Genomic DNA, 16,036 nt, shown 5'->3' with positions numbered 1-16,036 from the left:
TAATTGTAAAACAGTCTTATGGCTTGGGGGTAGAAGCTGTCAAGGAGGCTTTTGGACCTAGACTTGGTGCTCTGGTACCGCTTACGGTGCGATGGCAGAGAGAACAGTCTATGACTTGGGTGACTGGAGTTCTTGACAATCAGATTTGCCAACTTAATATATCTCTGTTTTTGTCTTACCTATTGGTCTGATCTTGTTAGTAATGTAATGTCTATATAATATCGATAAAATCTATGAATATCTTCATGTAAGACATATGTATCTGTGTATGTAGTGAGTGACCCCAGGGTGTGTGGCCCTCTACAGGCAGACACAGGAGGAGACTGGTCGTATGGACACGGCTCTCTGGCTCATTGCCATCACCTTCCTCACAGTGGGATACGGGGACGTGTCCCCCAAAACCAGCTGTGGCAAAGTGGTGTGCCTCTTCACCGGAGTCATGGTAACTATATGGAGTCATGGTAACTATATGGGGAGGGGAATATGGAGAGATAGCCTGAGTGTCAAAGCATGATTAAGCCTGTATCTTAAAGGTTACAATGGCTTTTTAAAGCAGAACATTACTGTAAAGTAGACAGGCTAAATAACATACAGAGGCTTGCGAAAGTATTCACCCCCCTTGGCATTTTTCCTATTTTGTTGCCTTACAACCTGGAATTAAAATATATTTTTGGGGGGTTTGTATAATTTGATTTACACAACATGTCTACCACTTTGAAGATCCAAAATATTTTTCATTGTGAAAATAACAAGAAATAAGAATTGTGATACAGTGAATTATAAGTGAAATAATCTGTCTGTAAACAATTGTTGGAAAAATGACTTGTGTCATGCACAAAGTAGATGTCCTATCCGACTTGCCAAAACTATAATTCGTTAACAAGAACTTCGTGGAGTGGTTGAAAAAACGGTTTTAATGACTCCAACCGAAGTGTATGTAAACTTCCGACTTCAACTGTATATACTGAGATCATGTGACACTTAGATTGTTCACAGGTGGACTTTATTTAACTAATTATATGACTTCTGAAGGTAATTGGTTGCACCAGATCTTATTTAGGGGCTTCATAGCAAAGGGGGTGAATATATGTGCACGCACCACTTTTCAGTTTTTTATTTTTAGAATTTTTTTGAAACAATATATATATTTTTTTCACTTCACCAATTTGCAATATTTTGTGTATGTCCATTACATGAAATCCAAATAAAAATTTATTTAAATTTGAGGTTGTAATGCAACAAAATAGGAAAAACAACAAGGGTGATGAATAATTCTGCAAGGAACTGTACATGTACTGTACATGGCTCCATGTCTCTGCAGGTGTACAGAAGTATGATCAAAAATTTAGCCCGTTTTCTACAGCAGGGAAATAATCCTGCAGCAACAGGAAATGTGAATTACTATATGGATTATAATTAATGGACATTTTTGTAAGGGTTGATACATTTTTCGTAAGGGAAAATCATGTCTGAAATTTCAAGGTGGAAATTACACACTTCAGAAGCCTTTTAAAACCTCAAATACACTGCATTGCAGGAAGATTATTCTGCAACAGGGTGATCAAATGAAGAAGAATAGAGGGAAACTGAAACACTAGACAGTGCTTTCTAGTTGGTTGTTTTGTAAGTACCTATTACGTTGAAGTGGCCTCAGAAAGTTATTTACTTACAGTAGAAATACAGTGGTGCTTGGTGCCACCCAGTCCCAATAATGACTTTGATGCTGGCAGCTAGTTGCTGGGTACATGCAGAGAGCATGCCATGTACAGTACTGTTGCTACTGACTCATTGTTTGCCTGTCGCTACTCCCATCGATCTCTCTTGTTTTGGCTTCTTTCTCTATTATTTTCCATGATGGCATTCTTACAATGTCCTACACTACAGCATGTGCCCCCTGTGTGTTGCCAGTGCATGCTATGATGTCTTAAAGTACAGTAGCTGTAGTTTTCATATTGAAGCTTTTCTATTCTATTCTGAAAATTTAACACTACTGTACCAGTGTAATATTATTTTATTATTGTTTTCCCCACGGTCAGCCTGTATATGACATGTTCAGGGGAGAATGCCTGATGATGTCTTGGTTGTTTATGGGTCAGAGAAGTGATTCTCTGGTACCAGGCACTCTCTCATCACGCACGCACGCACGCACGCACGCACGCACGCACGCACGCACGCACGCACGCACGCACGCACGCACGCACGCACGCACGCACGCACGCACGCACGCACGCACGCACGCACGCACGCACGCACGCACGCACGCACGCACGCACGCACGCACGCACGCACGCACGCACGCACGCACGCACGCACGCACGCACGCACGCACGCACGCACGCACGCACACACACACACACACACACACACACACACACACACACACACACACACACACACACATTGGAGTAGTTGTTATGTAGATGTCTTGGCACTGAGCAGAGGTGGGAGATGTGAAAGGTTACAGTGAGTTTAATGGTTTTATGGGTGAACTCAGAGAGTACAGGCACTGATAATATTGAACTTTATTTTTATAGCACGTTTCTTACAGAATGCAGCCCCAATGTGCTCTACATGATAACATATGACCTTTCTCTTGTCGAACAACGAAAGCGGTGTGGTTATTGACGCATGTATTGTTATGTCTGTGACTCAAACACTTTGGTTACACCCACTGGTAAGAAAGGTACACGCAGTAGAAAAAAAGCTAATTTGAAGCACTGTAAGCATATTTGAAATTTGTGAAAGAGCTGCGACTCTTATGTTCAAGCAGTCTGGGTGCCATGGAAATGACATTAAATAATACACTTCAGGTGTTGTTCTGTCATAGAAAAGAACAAAGGAGTTTCACTATGATATATTGTCATATTCAACTGCCATTGTTTACTAAACAATGGACCCTCACCAGTAAGAATATAGGCCAATATCTCAGTTAAGTAGGTTGATGCTGAGTACAAAGAGTTGATAGGTTTTTACAATGGAAGAATATTTGAGAAGGAGATGGAGAGAGATGGAGAGTAAAGGGAGAGTGAGAGGTGGGAGGTTGGAGGGGGTGGAAGATGGTAAGAGGGAGTGGGGGAGTGAAAAGGAGAGTGAGGGAGAGTGGAATGCAGAGGGAGATGCAGAGGTAGAGGGAGAGTGAGACGTAGAGGGAAAGGGCAAGGGAGACAGAGAGGGAGAGAGATGCAGAGTGAGAAGTAGAGGGAGAGGTAGAGGGAGATTTAATTTTTACTCTTATCCACATGGCAGTCAATCAAATCAAAGTTTATTGGATATTACAATACATACACAACAAAACGTTCAAGTTGAAATCACAAGAGAAATTCAAGACAATATGTACATTCAGGAGACTCAAAGTTTTGTTTCGTTAATATACAGTACCAGTCAAACGTTTGGACACACCTACTCATTCAAGGGATTTTCTTTATTTTTAATATTTTCGACAGTACCAGTCAAAAGTTTGGACACACCTACTTATTCAAGGGATAGTCTTTATTTTTTACTATTTTCTACATTGTAGAATAATAGGGAAGACATCAAAACTATGAAATAACACAAATGGAAGCATGTAGTAACCAAAAAAGTGTTTAACAAATCTGAATATATTTTATATTTGAGATTCTTCAAAGTAGCCACCCTTTGCCGTGATGACAGCTTTGCACACTCTTGGCATTCTCTCAACCAGCTTCACCTGGAATGCTTTTCTAACAGTCTTGAAGGAGTTCCCACATATGCTGAGCACTTGTTGGCTGCTTTTTCTTCACTCTGCAGTCCAACTCATCCCAAACCATCTCAATTAGGTTGAGGTTGGGTGATTGTGGAGGCCAGGTCATCTGATGCAGCACTCCATCACTCTCCTTCTTGGTCAAATAGCCCTTACACAGCCTGGAGGTGTGTTGGGTCATTGTCCTGTTGAAAAACAAATTATAGTCCCATTAAGTGGAAACCAGATGGGATGGCATATCGATGCAGAATGCTGTGGTAGCCATGCTGGTTAGGTGTGCCTTGAATTCTAAATAAATCACAGACAGTGTCACCAGCAAAGCACCCCCACACCATCCCACCTCCTCCTCCATGCGTCACGGTGGGAACCACACATGCGGAGATCATACGTTCACCTACTCTGTGTCTCACAAAGAAACGTCAGTTGGAACCCAAAATCGCAAATTTGGACTCATCCGACCAAAGGACAGATTTCCACCGGTCTAATGACCATTGCTCGTGTTTCTTTGCCCAAGCAAGTCTCTTCTTATTATTGGTGTCCTTTAGTAGTGGTTTCTTGCAGCAATTCAACTATGAATTTGCCTGATTCACGCAGTCTCCTCTGAACAGTTGATGTTGAGATGTGTCTGTTACTTGAACTCTGTGAAGGATTTATCTGGGCAGCAATTTCTGAGGCTGGTAACTCTAATGAACTTATCGTCTGCAGCAGAGGTAACTCTGGGTCTTCCTTTCCTGTGGCGGTCCTCATGAGAGCCAGTTTCGTCATAGCACTTGATGGTTTTTGCGACTGCACTTGCAGAAACTTATTGAAATGTTCCGCATTGACTGATCTTCATGTCTTAAAGTAATGATGGACTGTCGTTTCTCTTTGCTTATTTGAGCTGTTCTGGCCATAATTTTTTTTTTTTTTACCAAATAGGGCGATCTTCCTAAAACCACCCATACCACCCAATAATACACCTGATTGGCTCAAACAAATAAAGAAGGAAAGAAATTCCACAAATACATTTTTAACAAGGCACACCTGTTAAGTGAAATGCATTTCAGGTGACTACCTCATGAAGCTGGTTGAGAGAATGCCAAGTGTGTGCAAAGCTGTCATCGATGCAAAGGGTGACTACTTTGTAGAATTTCAAATATAAAATATATTTTGATTTGTTTAACACTTTTTTGGTTACTACATGATTTCATGTGTTATTTCAAATTTTGGATTTCTTCACTATTATTCTACAATGTAGAAAATAGTAAAAAATAAAGACTATCCCTTGAATAAGTAGGTGTGTCCAAACTTTTGACTGGTACTGTCGAAAATATTAAAAATAAAGAAAAACCCTGGAATGAGAAGGTGTGTCCAAACTTTTGACTGGTACTGTACATTGGTATGGAATGGGCAACTTTTTATACTTCTCAGTCCTGGCATGTGGAATAGAGAGCAGGTGAATCTGTCTGACACTTGTCCTCGGCAACTGTTCTCTGAAGGGGGTCTTGAACAGGGAAAAAGGAAAGTCAAGGTACAGTTTCTCTCTTCTCTCATGAAGTGAGGGCAGTGATAGTGACGTCAGAGCATTGTTGTTTCCAGGATATGCCGTGCCAGGGATGGTTCTGCAAACACACTTCTGTATGGGCTCGAGTTGTTCAGAGAGGGCTTGAGTCAAGGAGCTGTGCCAAGCTGTTGCAATATACTCTAGACAGGGTTGAACATAGCCCATGTAGATGGCTACCAGGTCCATTTGTGGCATGTTAAATATTTTAAGTCGACGTAGGAAGACTTTTTGCTTCCCTTGCGAATCATTGAATCGATTTGTTCGTCCCACTGCAGAATGTTTTGCACAATGACTCCAAGGACTTTCACACTTCCACAAACTTGCAGGTTTTCCCCATATATCATAAGGGGACATGCAGGGGACAGGTTTCTCATACATGCTACCAACAGGATCTTGCATTTTGAAGGGTTTTGGGCCATGTGACTAGTACAGGGAGAGGGAGGGAGGTATCTGGGTGTTTTCTGCTTGTTGGGCTGTAAGGACTTGGCTCTCTGCCTCACCTTAGCTCTGTCCGTTTCCGATCCGAGTAGATAAGCGGCGGAGAGTCACAAGACCGGCAGAGGGGCGCGAGCCAGGCCGAGACACCTCCCTGACACAGTGGAAAATTATCCTTCACTCCTCTTTCTCTCCCTCTCCCCTTGTTTTTATAAGCTTTCCCCTTTTTAAGGGGAAACTTTCCACCATTTCCATTTTTAGGTAGTTTATAGCCTTTGGCACCACTGGAACAGGAGGGCGTGCCAACCTGTGCCAATGACTTGAAAAAAAAAATAGTTTCCTACTCCCAACAGGGCAGCTCTCTAGGACAATGAGTGAAGCAGTACTCACACCTGTAGTCCTCGGCTGTCAATGACCCCTAGGCTCAACACCTCTATCCTGGGCTGGCCTGCCTCTCTGGTAGTGTCCCAGCTGTGTTGGGGAGGTGAGCAGAGCAGCGTGCTCACCACACATCCTATCAGTGGGGTGTGGATGGATCCCTGGGAAGGATGTTGTGCCTCTTAGAATTCCCAGATTACACTGGTGCAGATTCACATGGAATCTTTGGTTCCAGTCATGCCCATATCAGTACCAGTGAGTGGGTTGGTTGATGTTAGGAAGCCAGCAGAGTATTTTGGGAGCTCTTAGGAGGGGACAGGGGACTAGTGCAGGATTTGTGATTTATCCATCCGAATGGCTCTTAGCATTATCTCTGTGACCAGACTGTAACCCGTGTTTCATTGTGAGCCTTGGCGTGCATGCTAATATGATTGTTCTTTTTTTATCAGACTTTGATCTCTCTCTCTCTCTTTTACTAATGCAAACAAGGGAAGGGAAACAGGTAAAAATTGGTGTTCATTTTCAAACAAGTCTAATCTTTAAATGATATGATTACACTGTGTCTCTAAAACCATGTACTGTATTTCCACAGTAATTACACTGGCAGGTACAATGCAATTACGTTGTAGGTAGATACACATTGGTACAACTGTGAGCTTTGTGCAATTACAGTACATATTGATATAAAATTGCACTCAATGGTAAATTAACTATGTTAAATCTCCCCCATAGGTTAGAATTGTAGTCTAAGATTACACAGTCAGAATTAGTGTATTGAGACTATTGTACCACACTGAAATATAGTCACTTTTAGTGCCAAGTCACTCTGATTCACTCTGTGGGGTTCCTGAGCATTCGTCAGCATTTAGTTGTTCTCTATACTACTATATCAGTGGCACAGTGGCATATGATTAACCATTTCACGCTCACATAAGCATAAGGTCAATTCCGTGTAACTAGTATTATTAGGCGAAATAGGCAAAATAGGCCCACCCTATTTGTCCAAGTTATAGCAAGTCACAACTATGTCATAACTTATTGAAAAGGAATTACGATGTCTATCTTGATGTTGGCCAAACAGACCTGAAGCTATAGGGCTGATTTTGAATGTTGACATGATCATTTTGTGAATTCCGACTGACTCCCGCTCTTACGGGTCACAAGAGGACACGAGGAGGATGACAAACGGCGATGGTGGTAACCATAGTGACGGTGGTGTGGCTGTCTGTGTGTTTGTCCATAGGGTGTGGCCTGTACCGCCATGCTGGTGGCCGTCATGACCAAGAAGCTGGCGCTGAACAAAGGAGAGAAACACGTGCACTTCTTCATGATGGACATCCAGATCTCCAAGCGGGTGAGACGAGGAGAATGACTGCACCAGAGTTTTTCCATATACCATGTGTCCACCTAGTCAGGAAAACTATGGGCCCTAGTTCTAACCTTTACAAGGGCTGGGAGTTTTTCCTGGTCAGGTGGTCACATGGTCAGTAAAAATACCTGGCTCTATAATGACAGTAATGAATGAACATGTTGTGGGTGTCTCTCAGTTCAAGGAGTCATTTATCCCCATATTTCCAATAACTGAATGATAAGAAAAACATACTGTGAAGATCCAAACCACTGTCCTGCATTGATAACTGGTAGCAGCCAGCTCCCTTCAAAGGTTCCCTCGGTCTCACAAGAAAAACAAAACCCTTGACACAACAGATGAGGCCTTCTGGGTGGATGCAGCGATATTTTCCACGTTGCACGCGTGTTATGATTTTGGAGTCTTTTTATAATATTATTTTTTCCTTAAATAGGCCATTCCAGAGGACAGGATAGTGTGGGAAAAGGACTGGGGGGGGGTGGAGGGCTTGGGAGGTGGGGCCCGCCAATCTCTTAATAGCCTCCAAAAGGCGTCAAAAGGAGGAAATAATCGTGTCCCTGTCAGGAAAGTAACTTGTGTCAGTCCAGGATGGGGAGCTCGGACCGACAGGAAACTGGATAAGATGATGTGTGTGTGTACTCACTGCCGTAACTGAGGACACAGTGAGCAAGCGTTTGTTGGTGAGGGGTTACTTCATGTTGAAGCCTCGGACAGGATCCATCTGTTTGCTTATCGCCGGGAAGGAGAATCAACAACCTGAAAATAAACGAGCACAACGGAAGATGCTAGCATGATTTCCATATCCATTCCCCAATATCCATCATTCTCTAATATGTAAGTAGTGTATGGCAGGATTCTTTGAAATCCACTGACCTGATTGAGCATTAGCTGAGCGCTAGGTTGGTAGTGTAGGGTGTAGGCTATACCTGGCTGCAGGCTGCAGTGTGTTGTCAGTGTGAGGATGTGAGGTTGTAGGTCGGCTGAGGATATAACCACTTCCTCCCTGGCACTGAACACATCCTCTCACTGGGTGCATCCTTATGTCTGTTGGTAGTTGTTTGGTGTGTGTGTGTGTGCGTCCCTGCGGAGTTGTCCGTCATTGCCCTGATTTACGTTGACAGGAAGAATAAGGAAAGACATCTGGGCACGGCCCCTGACGGCCCCTAATAATAACCCCACACAGAGGACAACACAAGACAAGGCCCGGCTGTAGTGACATCACCAAGCTCAGATAGCAGGGCAGTTACGGTGTCCTCGTCAGGAAGGATAGCAGACATGAATAGAATCAAAGAGAAACAAGAGGAATATGTTTCCGTAACCAACATATGGCCCACTGATGCCTATTCATATCCTCAAATATTTTTCCCTGTATGACGGGTACGTGTACATCCGTTTGTGTTTTTAGCAAACACCGCCGTGTAGCAAACATTAGTGTACAGCCCATCCCGCCTGACCCAGTTCTGCACTAGGCAACATTGTTTTCATCAACGTTAACCATGGACTACCTCTCACTTCATAACAGCAGTTTAATCAGCAAATAAACATGCTCCCATGATGGCACCATGACATAAACATTCTCCCATGATGGCACCATGATTTAAACATACTCCCATGATGGCACCATGATATAAACATTCTCCCATGATGGCACCATGATATAAACATGCTCCCATGATGGCACCATGACATAAACATGCCCCCAAGATGGCACCATGATATAAACATATTCCCATGATGGCACCATGATATAAACATGCTCCCATGATGGCACCATGATATAAACATTCTCCCATGATGGCATCCTGATATAAACATATTCCCATGATGGTACCATGATATAAACATGCTCCCATGATGGCACCATGATATAAACATGCTCCCACAATGGCACCATGACATAAACATGCCCCCAAGATGGCACCATGATATAAACATGCTCCCATGATGGCACCATGATATAAACATGCTCCCATGATGGCACCATGATATAAACATGCTCCCATGATGGCACCATGATATAAACATGCTCCCAAGATGGCACCATAATATAAACATGCTCCCATGATGGCACCTTGAAATAAACATGCTCCCATGATGGCACCATGATATAACATGCCCCCAAGATGACACCATGCTAACCTTCCGGTTAGTGCTGTAATTCTTTATAACTTAATCCTGCCATAAGCATGAGTGTTAGCTTAATGCATCACCGTTCCATATACTCTTATCTCCAGCTGTGACAGTCATGCTGTACAAAGGAGTGTGTGTCACACACGTACACGTTAGGGCTGCAGGTTTGATTGACTGGGTCTTGATGTTGGCACTCTGTCTGTCCCAGATCCGCCATGCTGCTGCCAATGTGCTGAGGGAGTGTTGGCTGCTGCACCGCACCAACCTGACCAGGGGAAACAGTGGAGAGCACCGCAGACACCAGAGGTGCCTACTGGAGGCCATCAGAGTGTAAGTCCTCATCACAGTTTAACCTTTGTATTTCAGATGGGAGTAGGCCATCAGTTTGTCCTCTACTATATGTATCTTCAGGTTTCTTGACACATCTCATCTCTACTAGATTTGTTCTGCAGAAACACTGGAGAACAGAAGAATAGCAATACTTTTAGAGACCGTTCAGAACACTAAGCCGTCTAAAGTGTGTGTGTGTGTGTGTGTGTGTTGTGATGGTTTTATGGGTCATTAACTCTTTGTCAACACTGAACTGAGTCTATTTTGTTTGGATGCTACGGTCCAGCAAAACAAGCTTGGCACTCCACCCCTTCGGTAAAAGATTAGGCCACTATCTAAAATCGACTTTAGACATCAATCAAATGGATACATTCACTGACAATAGTACAGTTTGAATTTAGAATAGAGTAAAGCATACAACATAGTCTCACTCTTACAAAAGCTCTCATGACTAAAATAACTGGACAGTGGTCATCTGACAAACAGTGAAACATTTATTTGACACGGAATTCAGAAGAAGGAACTTCCATCATGTGAAGTCAAATCACAACTAAGAAACACCGGAAAAGTTACAAAAAACTGCTTGTGTTTGACAAAAAAACCATCCTGAATGACAGCTCCTTCTCCATAATAGCACTTGGGAACTTTGACGTCCTCTGCCTGCTTCCCCATGTCTACTTTCATTGTTGTTCATCCATGATGTTTGACAATATGTATCCTTGCCTTCCTGCTAATAACAAGTGGAGTGAGGTGTGGGGTTGCCTGACTTCTTTCACTGGAGATCAAGGAAGCTTAGACGTGTGAATGTGTGAGTCATTATCAGGTAGCAGGACTTCATAATACTGTGTGTGTGTGCATGTGTGTATGTGCATGTGTGTGGGAGAGAGAGAGTATGCCTGTTAGGGTGGAGGGGTTACATTTCCTGTTGTACAGTTAGCAGACCCACTTTAAATACATGGTGGAAGAAAGCATGAGGAGGCACTTCCAGCACCTTGGAATGGAGACAGAGCCAAACAGTTAAGTTACTATTTAGAAACTCATTTTGCTTTTACTTTTTCAGGTTTTTATGCATCGGTTCTTTGGCTCTGGCATCCCCACTAGGACATTTTAGTGCACATGAGTGCTTGATGGAAGTTCCCTGCAATATTGGTTTCTGTTTTTCTTATTCTGGGGCAGTTCTGGTTTCATCCAGCTTAGAATCTAAATGTCGTTTTTTTCCCCAACCCTAAATGTCGAAAACATTGGAGCAACAGATATTTCTCCAATCTACCCATTCTGAACACAAAGCAGGGCTCCTGGATGTTGAGTTATTGACAGTATCTAAGAGCCAAACACGATAAACTTAAAGGGTCAACCTGCAGATGCTACATCCAGTCTCCCCAGGGGACTGGGGTTGGTTGTCTCACAATTTGGTTGTCACAGTGCTAATTACTCCCAATGTCAATGGCACTGTGTAATACACTATATTTAAGGTTAACGTGTGAATTCTTTGAAAGAACTCATCCACCTGGTCAATTCATGTCAGCATGACAAAACATTGAGGTGAGGGGAATGTATGTCTATTTCATAGGTGAAAGTTAAAAAAAAAAATAGATTGGTGCTTTCTTTGTAAATGTTTGAATTTTGGGAGTATCTATGAACAATTATGTTTGTTGAAAATAGGAAAGGGAGGGCTATATTTCAAACCTATTTCTGAGTTCCTAGGTCAAATCATGTGATAACTGTTGGGGATGGTTGTCACATGGAATGTGAAGTAGGTTGTCGCTATCAGCTCCATTACATCCCAAGCTCTTTAGTTATTGTGCTATAAAGAGCTCCCTTCTCACACACATATTTTTTCTAACACACACCCACATAAAAATGATTTGTTACGTTAAATTATATTCTGGGCAGAACAAAATAATAATTTGAAGTTGATGCGTCATTTCTAACAAAACCTTTTGATATAGCCAATCGTTTCAGTGACTATTTCACTGGTAAAGTAGACAAACTGAGAAGTGAAATTACAACACTGAACAGTGAACCATCATATTATTGTATTGAAGATCTAATAATGAAAGAGAATGATTGCTGTTTTGAATTTGGTCAAGTTTGTGCGTGTAACAGTATAACTTTAGTACGTCCCCTCGCCCCGATCCGGGCGCGAACCAGGGACCCTCTGCACACATCAGCAACGGTCGACCACGAAGCATCGTTACCCATCGCTCCACAAAGGCCGCGGCCCTTGCAGAGCAAGGTGCAACACTACTTCTAGGTTTCAGAGCAAGTGACGTAACTGATTGAAACGCTAGTAGCGCGTACCCGCTAACTAGCTAGCCATTTCACATCCGTTACACTCACCCCCCTTTCAACCTCCTCCTTTTCCGCAGCAACCAGTGATCCGGGTCAACAGCATCAATGTAACAGTATAACTTTAGTACGTCCCCTCGCCCCGACACGGGCACGAACCAGGGACCCTCTGCACACATCAACAACAGTCACCCACTGAGCGTCGTTACCCATCGCTCCACAAAAGCCGTGGCCCTTGCAGAGCAAGGGGCAATCCTACTTCAAGTCTCAGAGCAAGTGACGTAACCGATTGAAACGCTATTAGCGCGTACCCGCTAACTAGCTAGCCATTTCACATCCGTTACACTCACCCCCCTTTCGACCTCCTCCTTTTCCGCAGCAACCAGTGATCCGGGTCACGGCACCAATGTAACAGTATAACTTTAGTACGTCCCCTCGCCCCGACCCGGGCGCGAACCAGGGACCCTCTGCACACATCAACAACGGTCGACCACGAAGCATCGTTACCCATCGCTCCACAAAGGCCGCGGCCCTTGCAGAGCAAGGTGCAACACTACCTTCTAGGTTTCAGAGCAAGTGACGTAACTGATTGAAACGCTAGTAGCGCGTACCCGCTAACTAGCTAGCCATTTCACATCCGTTACATGCAGAAGAGGTGGAAAATCTATTGGTATCCATCAAAAAGGATAAGTCACCAGGTATAGACAACCAATATGGGAAGCAATTGAGAATAGTAGCAGACTGTATTGCCACCCCTATTTGCCATGTCTTTAACCAAAGCCTAAAGGAGTGTGTGTCCACAGGCGTGGAAGGAAGATAAAGTAATTCCAGTACCTAATAATAGTAAAGCAACCTTTACTGGCTGTAACAGATGCCCAATCAGTTTGCAGCCTGTTCTTTGTAAACAGATGGATAAAATTGTGTTGCTATGCGATTTTTCAAAGAACAAGTTAACTACTGACTTTCAGTGTGCATATAGGGAAGGGCACTCAACTTGTACTGCACTGACTAAGATGGCTGATGATTGGCTAAAATAAATGGATAGTAAGATGATAGTTGGAGCTGTATTATTAGATTTCAGTGCAGCCTTTGATGTTATTGATCATCATTTGTATTGAAAAAAGGTGTTATGGATTTACATCACCTGCCATTATACGGTTTGAGAGTTACTAATCAAATAGAACTCAGAGAGTATTCTTCAATGGAAGCTTCTCCAACATCAGATACAGTTGAAGTCGGAAGTTTACATACACTTAGGTTGGAGTCATTAAAACTAGTTTTTCAACCACTCCACACATTTCTTGTTAACAAACTATAGTTTTGGCAAGTCGGTTAGGACATCTACTTTGTGCATGACACAAGTAATTTTTCCAACAATTGTTTACAGACAGATTATTTCACTTATAATTGTATCACAATTCCACTGTATCACAATTCCAGTGGGTCAGAAGTTTACATACACTAAGTTGACTGTGCCTTTAAACAGCTTGGAAAATTCCAGAAAATTATGTCATGACTTTAGAAGCTTCTGATAATTTACATAATTTGAGTCAATTGGAGGTGTACCTGTGGATGTATTTCAAGGCCTGCCTTCAAACTCAGTGCCTCTTTGCTTGACATCATGGGAAAATCAAAAGAAATCAGCCAAGACCCCAGAAAAAAAGTTATAGTCCTCCACAAGTGTGGTTCATCCTTGGGAGCAATTTCCAAACGTCTGAAGGTACCACGTTCATCTGTACAAACAATAGTATGCAAGTATAAACACCATGGGACCACGCAACCGTCATAGCGCTCAGGAAGGACACGCATTCTGTCTCCTAGAGATGAATGTACTTTGGTGCGAGAAGCGCAAATCAATCCCAGAACAACAGCATAGGACCTTGTGAAGATTCTGGAGGAAACAGGTACAAAAGTATCTATATCCACAGTAAAACAAGTCCTATATCGACATAACCTGAAAGGCCGCTCAGCAAAGAAGTAGCCACTGCTCCAAAACCGCCATAAAAAAGCCAGACTACAGTTTGCAACTGCACATGGGGACAAAGATCTGACTTTTTTGAGAAATGTCCTCTGGTCTGATGAAACAGAAATAGAACTGGTTGGCCATAATGACCATCGTTATGTTTGGTGGAAAAAGGGGGAGGCTTGCAAGCCGAAGAATACCATCCTAACCGTGAAGCACAGCATCTCGTGATGCCATCTATTTTGTGAAGTGCACCAGTACCTCCTGCAGCATCATGTTGTGGGGGTACTTTGCTGCAGGAGGTACTGGTGCACTTCACAAAATAGATGGCATCACGAGGAAGGAAAATTATGTGGATATATTGAAGCAACATCTCAAGACATCAGTCAGAAAGTTAAAGCTTGGTCGCAAATGGGTCTTCCAAATGGACAATGACCCCAAGCATACTTCCAAAGTTGTGGCAAAATGGCTTAAGGACAACAAAGTCAAGGTATTGGAGTGGCCATCACAAAGCCCTGACCTCAATCCTATAGAACATTTGTGGGCAGAACTGAAAAAGTGTGTGCGAGCACAGAGGCCTACAAACCTGACTCAGTTACACCAGCTCTGTCAGGAGGAATGGGCCAAAATTCACCCAACTTATTGTGGGAAGCTTGTGGAAGGCTACTTGAAATATTTGACCCAAGTTAAACAATTTAAAGGCAATGCTACCAAATACTAATTGAGTGTATGTAAACTTCTGACCCACTGGGAATGTGATGAAAGAAATAAAAGCTGAAATAAATCATTTTCTCTAGTATTATTCTGACATTTCACATTCTTAAAATAAAGTGGTGATCCTAACTGACCTAAAACACGGAATTTTTACTAGGATTAAATGTCAGGAATTGTGAAAAACTGAGTTTAAATGTATTTGGCTAAGGTGTACAGTCATGGCCAAAAGTTTTGAGAATGACACAAATATTAATTTTCACAAAGTCTGCTGCCTCAGTTTGTATGATGGCAATTTGCATATACTCCAGAATGTTATGAAGAGTGATCAGATGAATTGCAATTAATTTCAAAGTCCCTCTTTGCCATGCAACTGAACTGAATCCCAAAAACCATTTCCACTGCATTTCAGCCCTGCCAGAAAAGGACCAGCTGACATCATGCCAGTGATTCTCTCGTTAACACAGGTGTGAGTGTTGACGAGGACAAGGCTGGAGATCACTCTGTCATGCTGATTTAGTTCGAATAACAGACTGGAAGCTTCAAAAGGAGGGTGGTGCTTGGAATCATTGTTCTTCCTCTGTCAATCATGGTTACCTGCAATGAAACACATGCTGTCATCATTGCTTTGCACAAAAGGGCTTCACAGGCAAGGATATTGCTGCCAGTAAGATTCCACCTAAATCAACCATTTATCGGATCATCAAGAACTTCAAGGAGAGCGGTTCAATTGTTGTGAAGATGGCTTCAAGGTGCCCAAGAAAGCCCAGCAAGCGCCAGGACCATCTCCTAAAGTTGATTCAGCTGTGGGATCAGGGCACCACCAGTACAGAGCTTGCTCAGGAATGGCAGCAGGCAGGTGTGAGTGCATCTGCACGCAGAGTGAGGCAAAGACTTTTGGAGGATGGCCTGGTGTCAAGAAAGGCAGCAAAGAAGCCACTTCTCTCCAGGAAAAACATCAGGAACAGACTGATATTCTGCAAAAGGTACAGGGATTGGACTGCTGAGTACTGAGGCAACGTCATTTTCTCGAATGAATCCCCTTTCCGATTGTTTGGGGCACCCGGAAAAAAGCTTGTCCGGAGAAGTCAAGGTGAGCGCTACCATCAGTCCTGTGTCATGCCAACAGTAAAGCATCCTGAGACCATTCATGTGTGGGGTTACTTC

At 43.0% G+C, this 16,036-nt stretch overlaps 1 protein-coding gene across 1 annotated transcript in view; it reads left to right on the top strand.

Moving 5' to 3' along the window:
• Window positions 1-16,036, top strand: part of LOC120030922 (intermediate conductance calcium-activated potassium channel protein 4-like) — a 32,454-nt gene that overhangs the window by 11,575 nt on the left and 4,843 nt on the right. The window contains exons 5-7 of the mRNA XM_038976427.1: window positions 307-442; window positions 7,321-7,431; window positions 9,785-9,906. Of these exons, the coding sequence (XP_038832355.1) occupies window positions 307-442; window positions 7,321-7,431; window positions 9,785-9,906 (369 nt within the window). The remainder of the gene's footprint in view (window positions 1-306; window positions 443-7,320; window positions 7,432-9,784; window positions 9,907-16,036) is intronic.

This window comes from Salvelinus namaycush, chromosome 37, assembly GCF_016432855.1.
Source record: "Salvelinus namaycush isolate Seneca chromosome 37, SaNama_1.0, whole genome shotgun sequence".
NCBI classification, from domain to species: Eukaryota; Metazoa; Chordata; class Actinopteri; order Salmoniformes; family Salmonidae; genus Salvelinus; species Salvelinus namaycush.
This window is presented reverse-complemented; position numbering and strand designations above follow the sequence as displayed.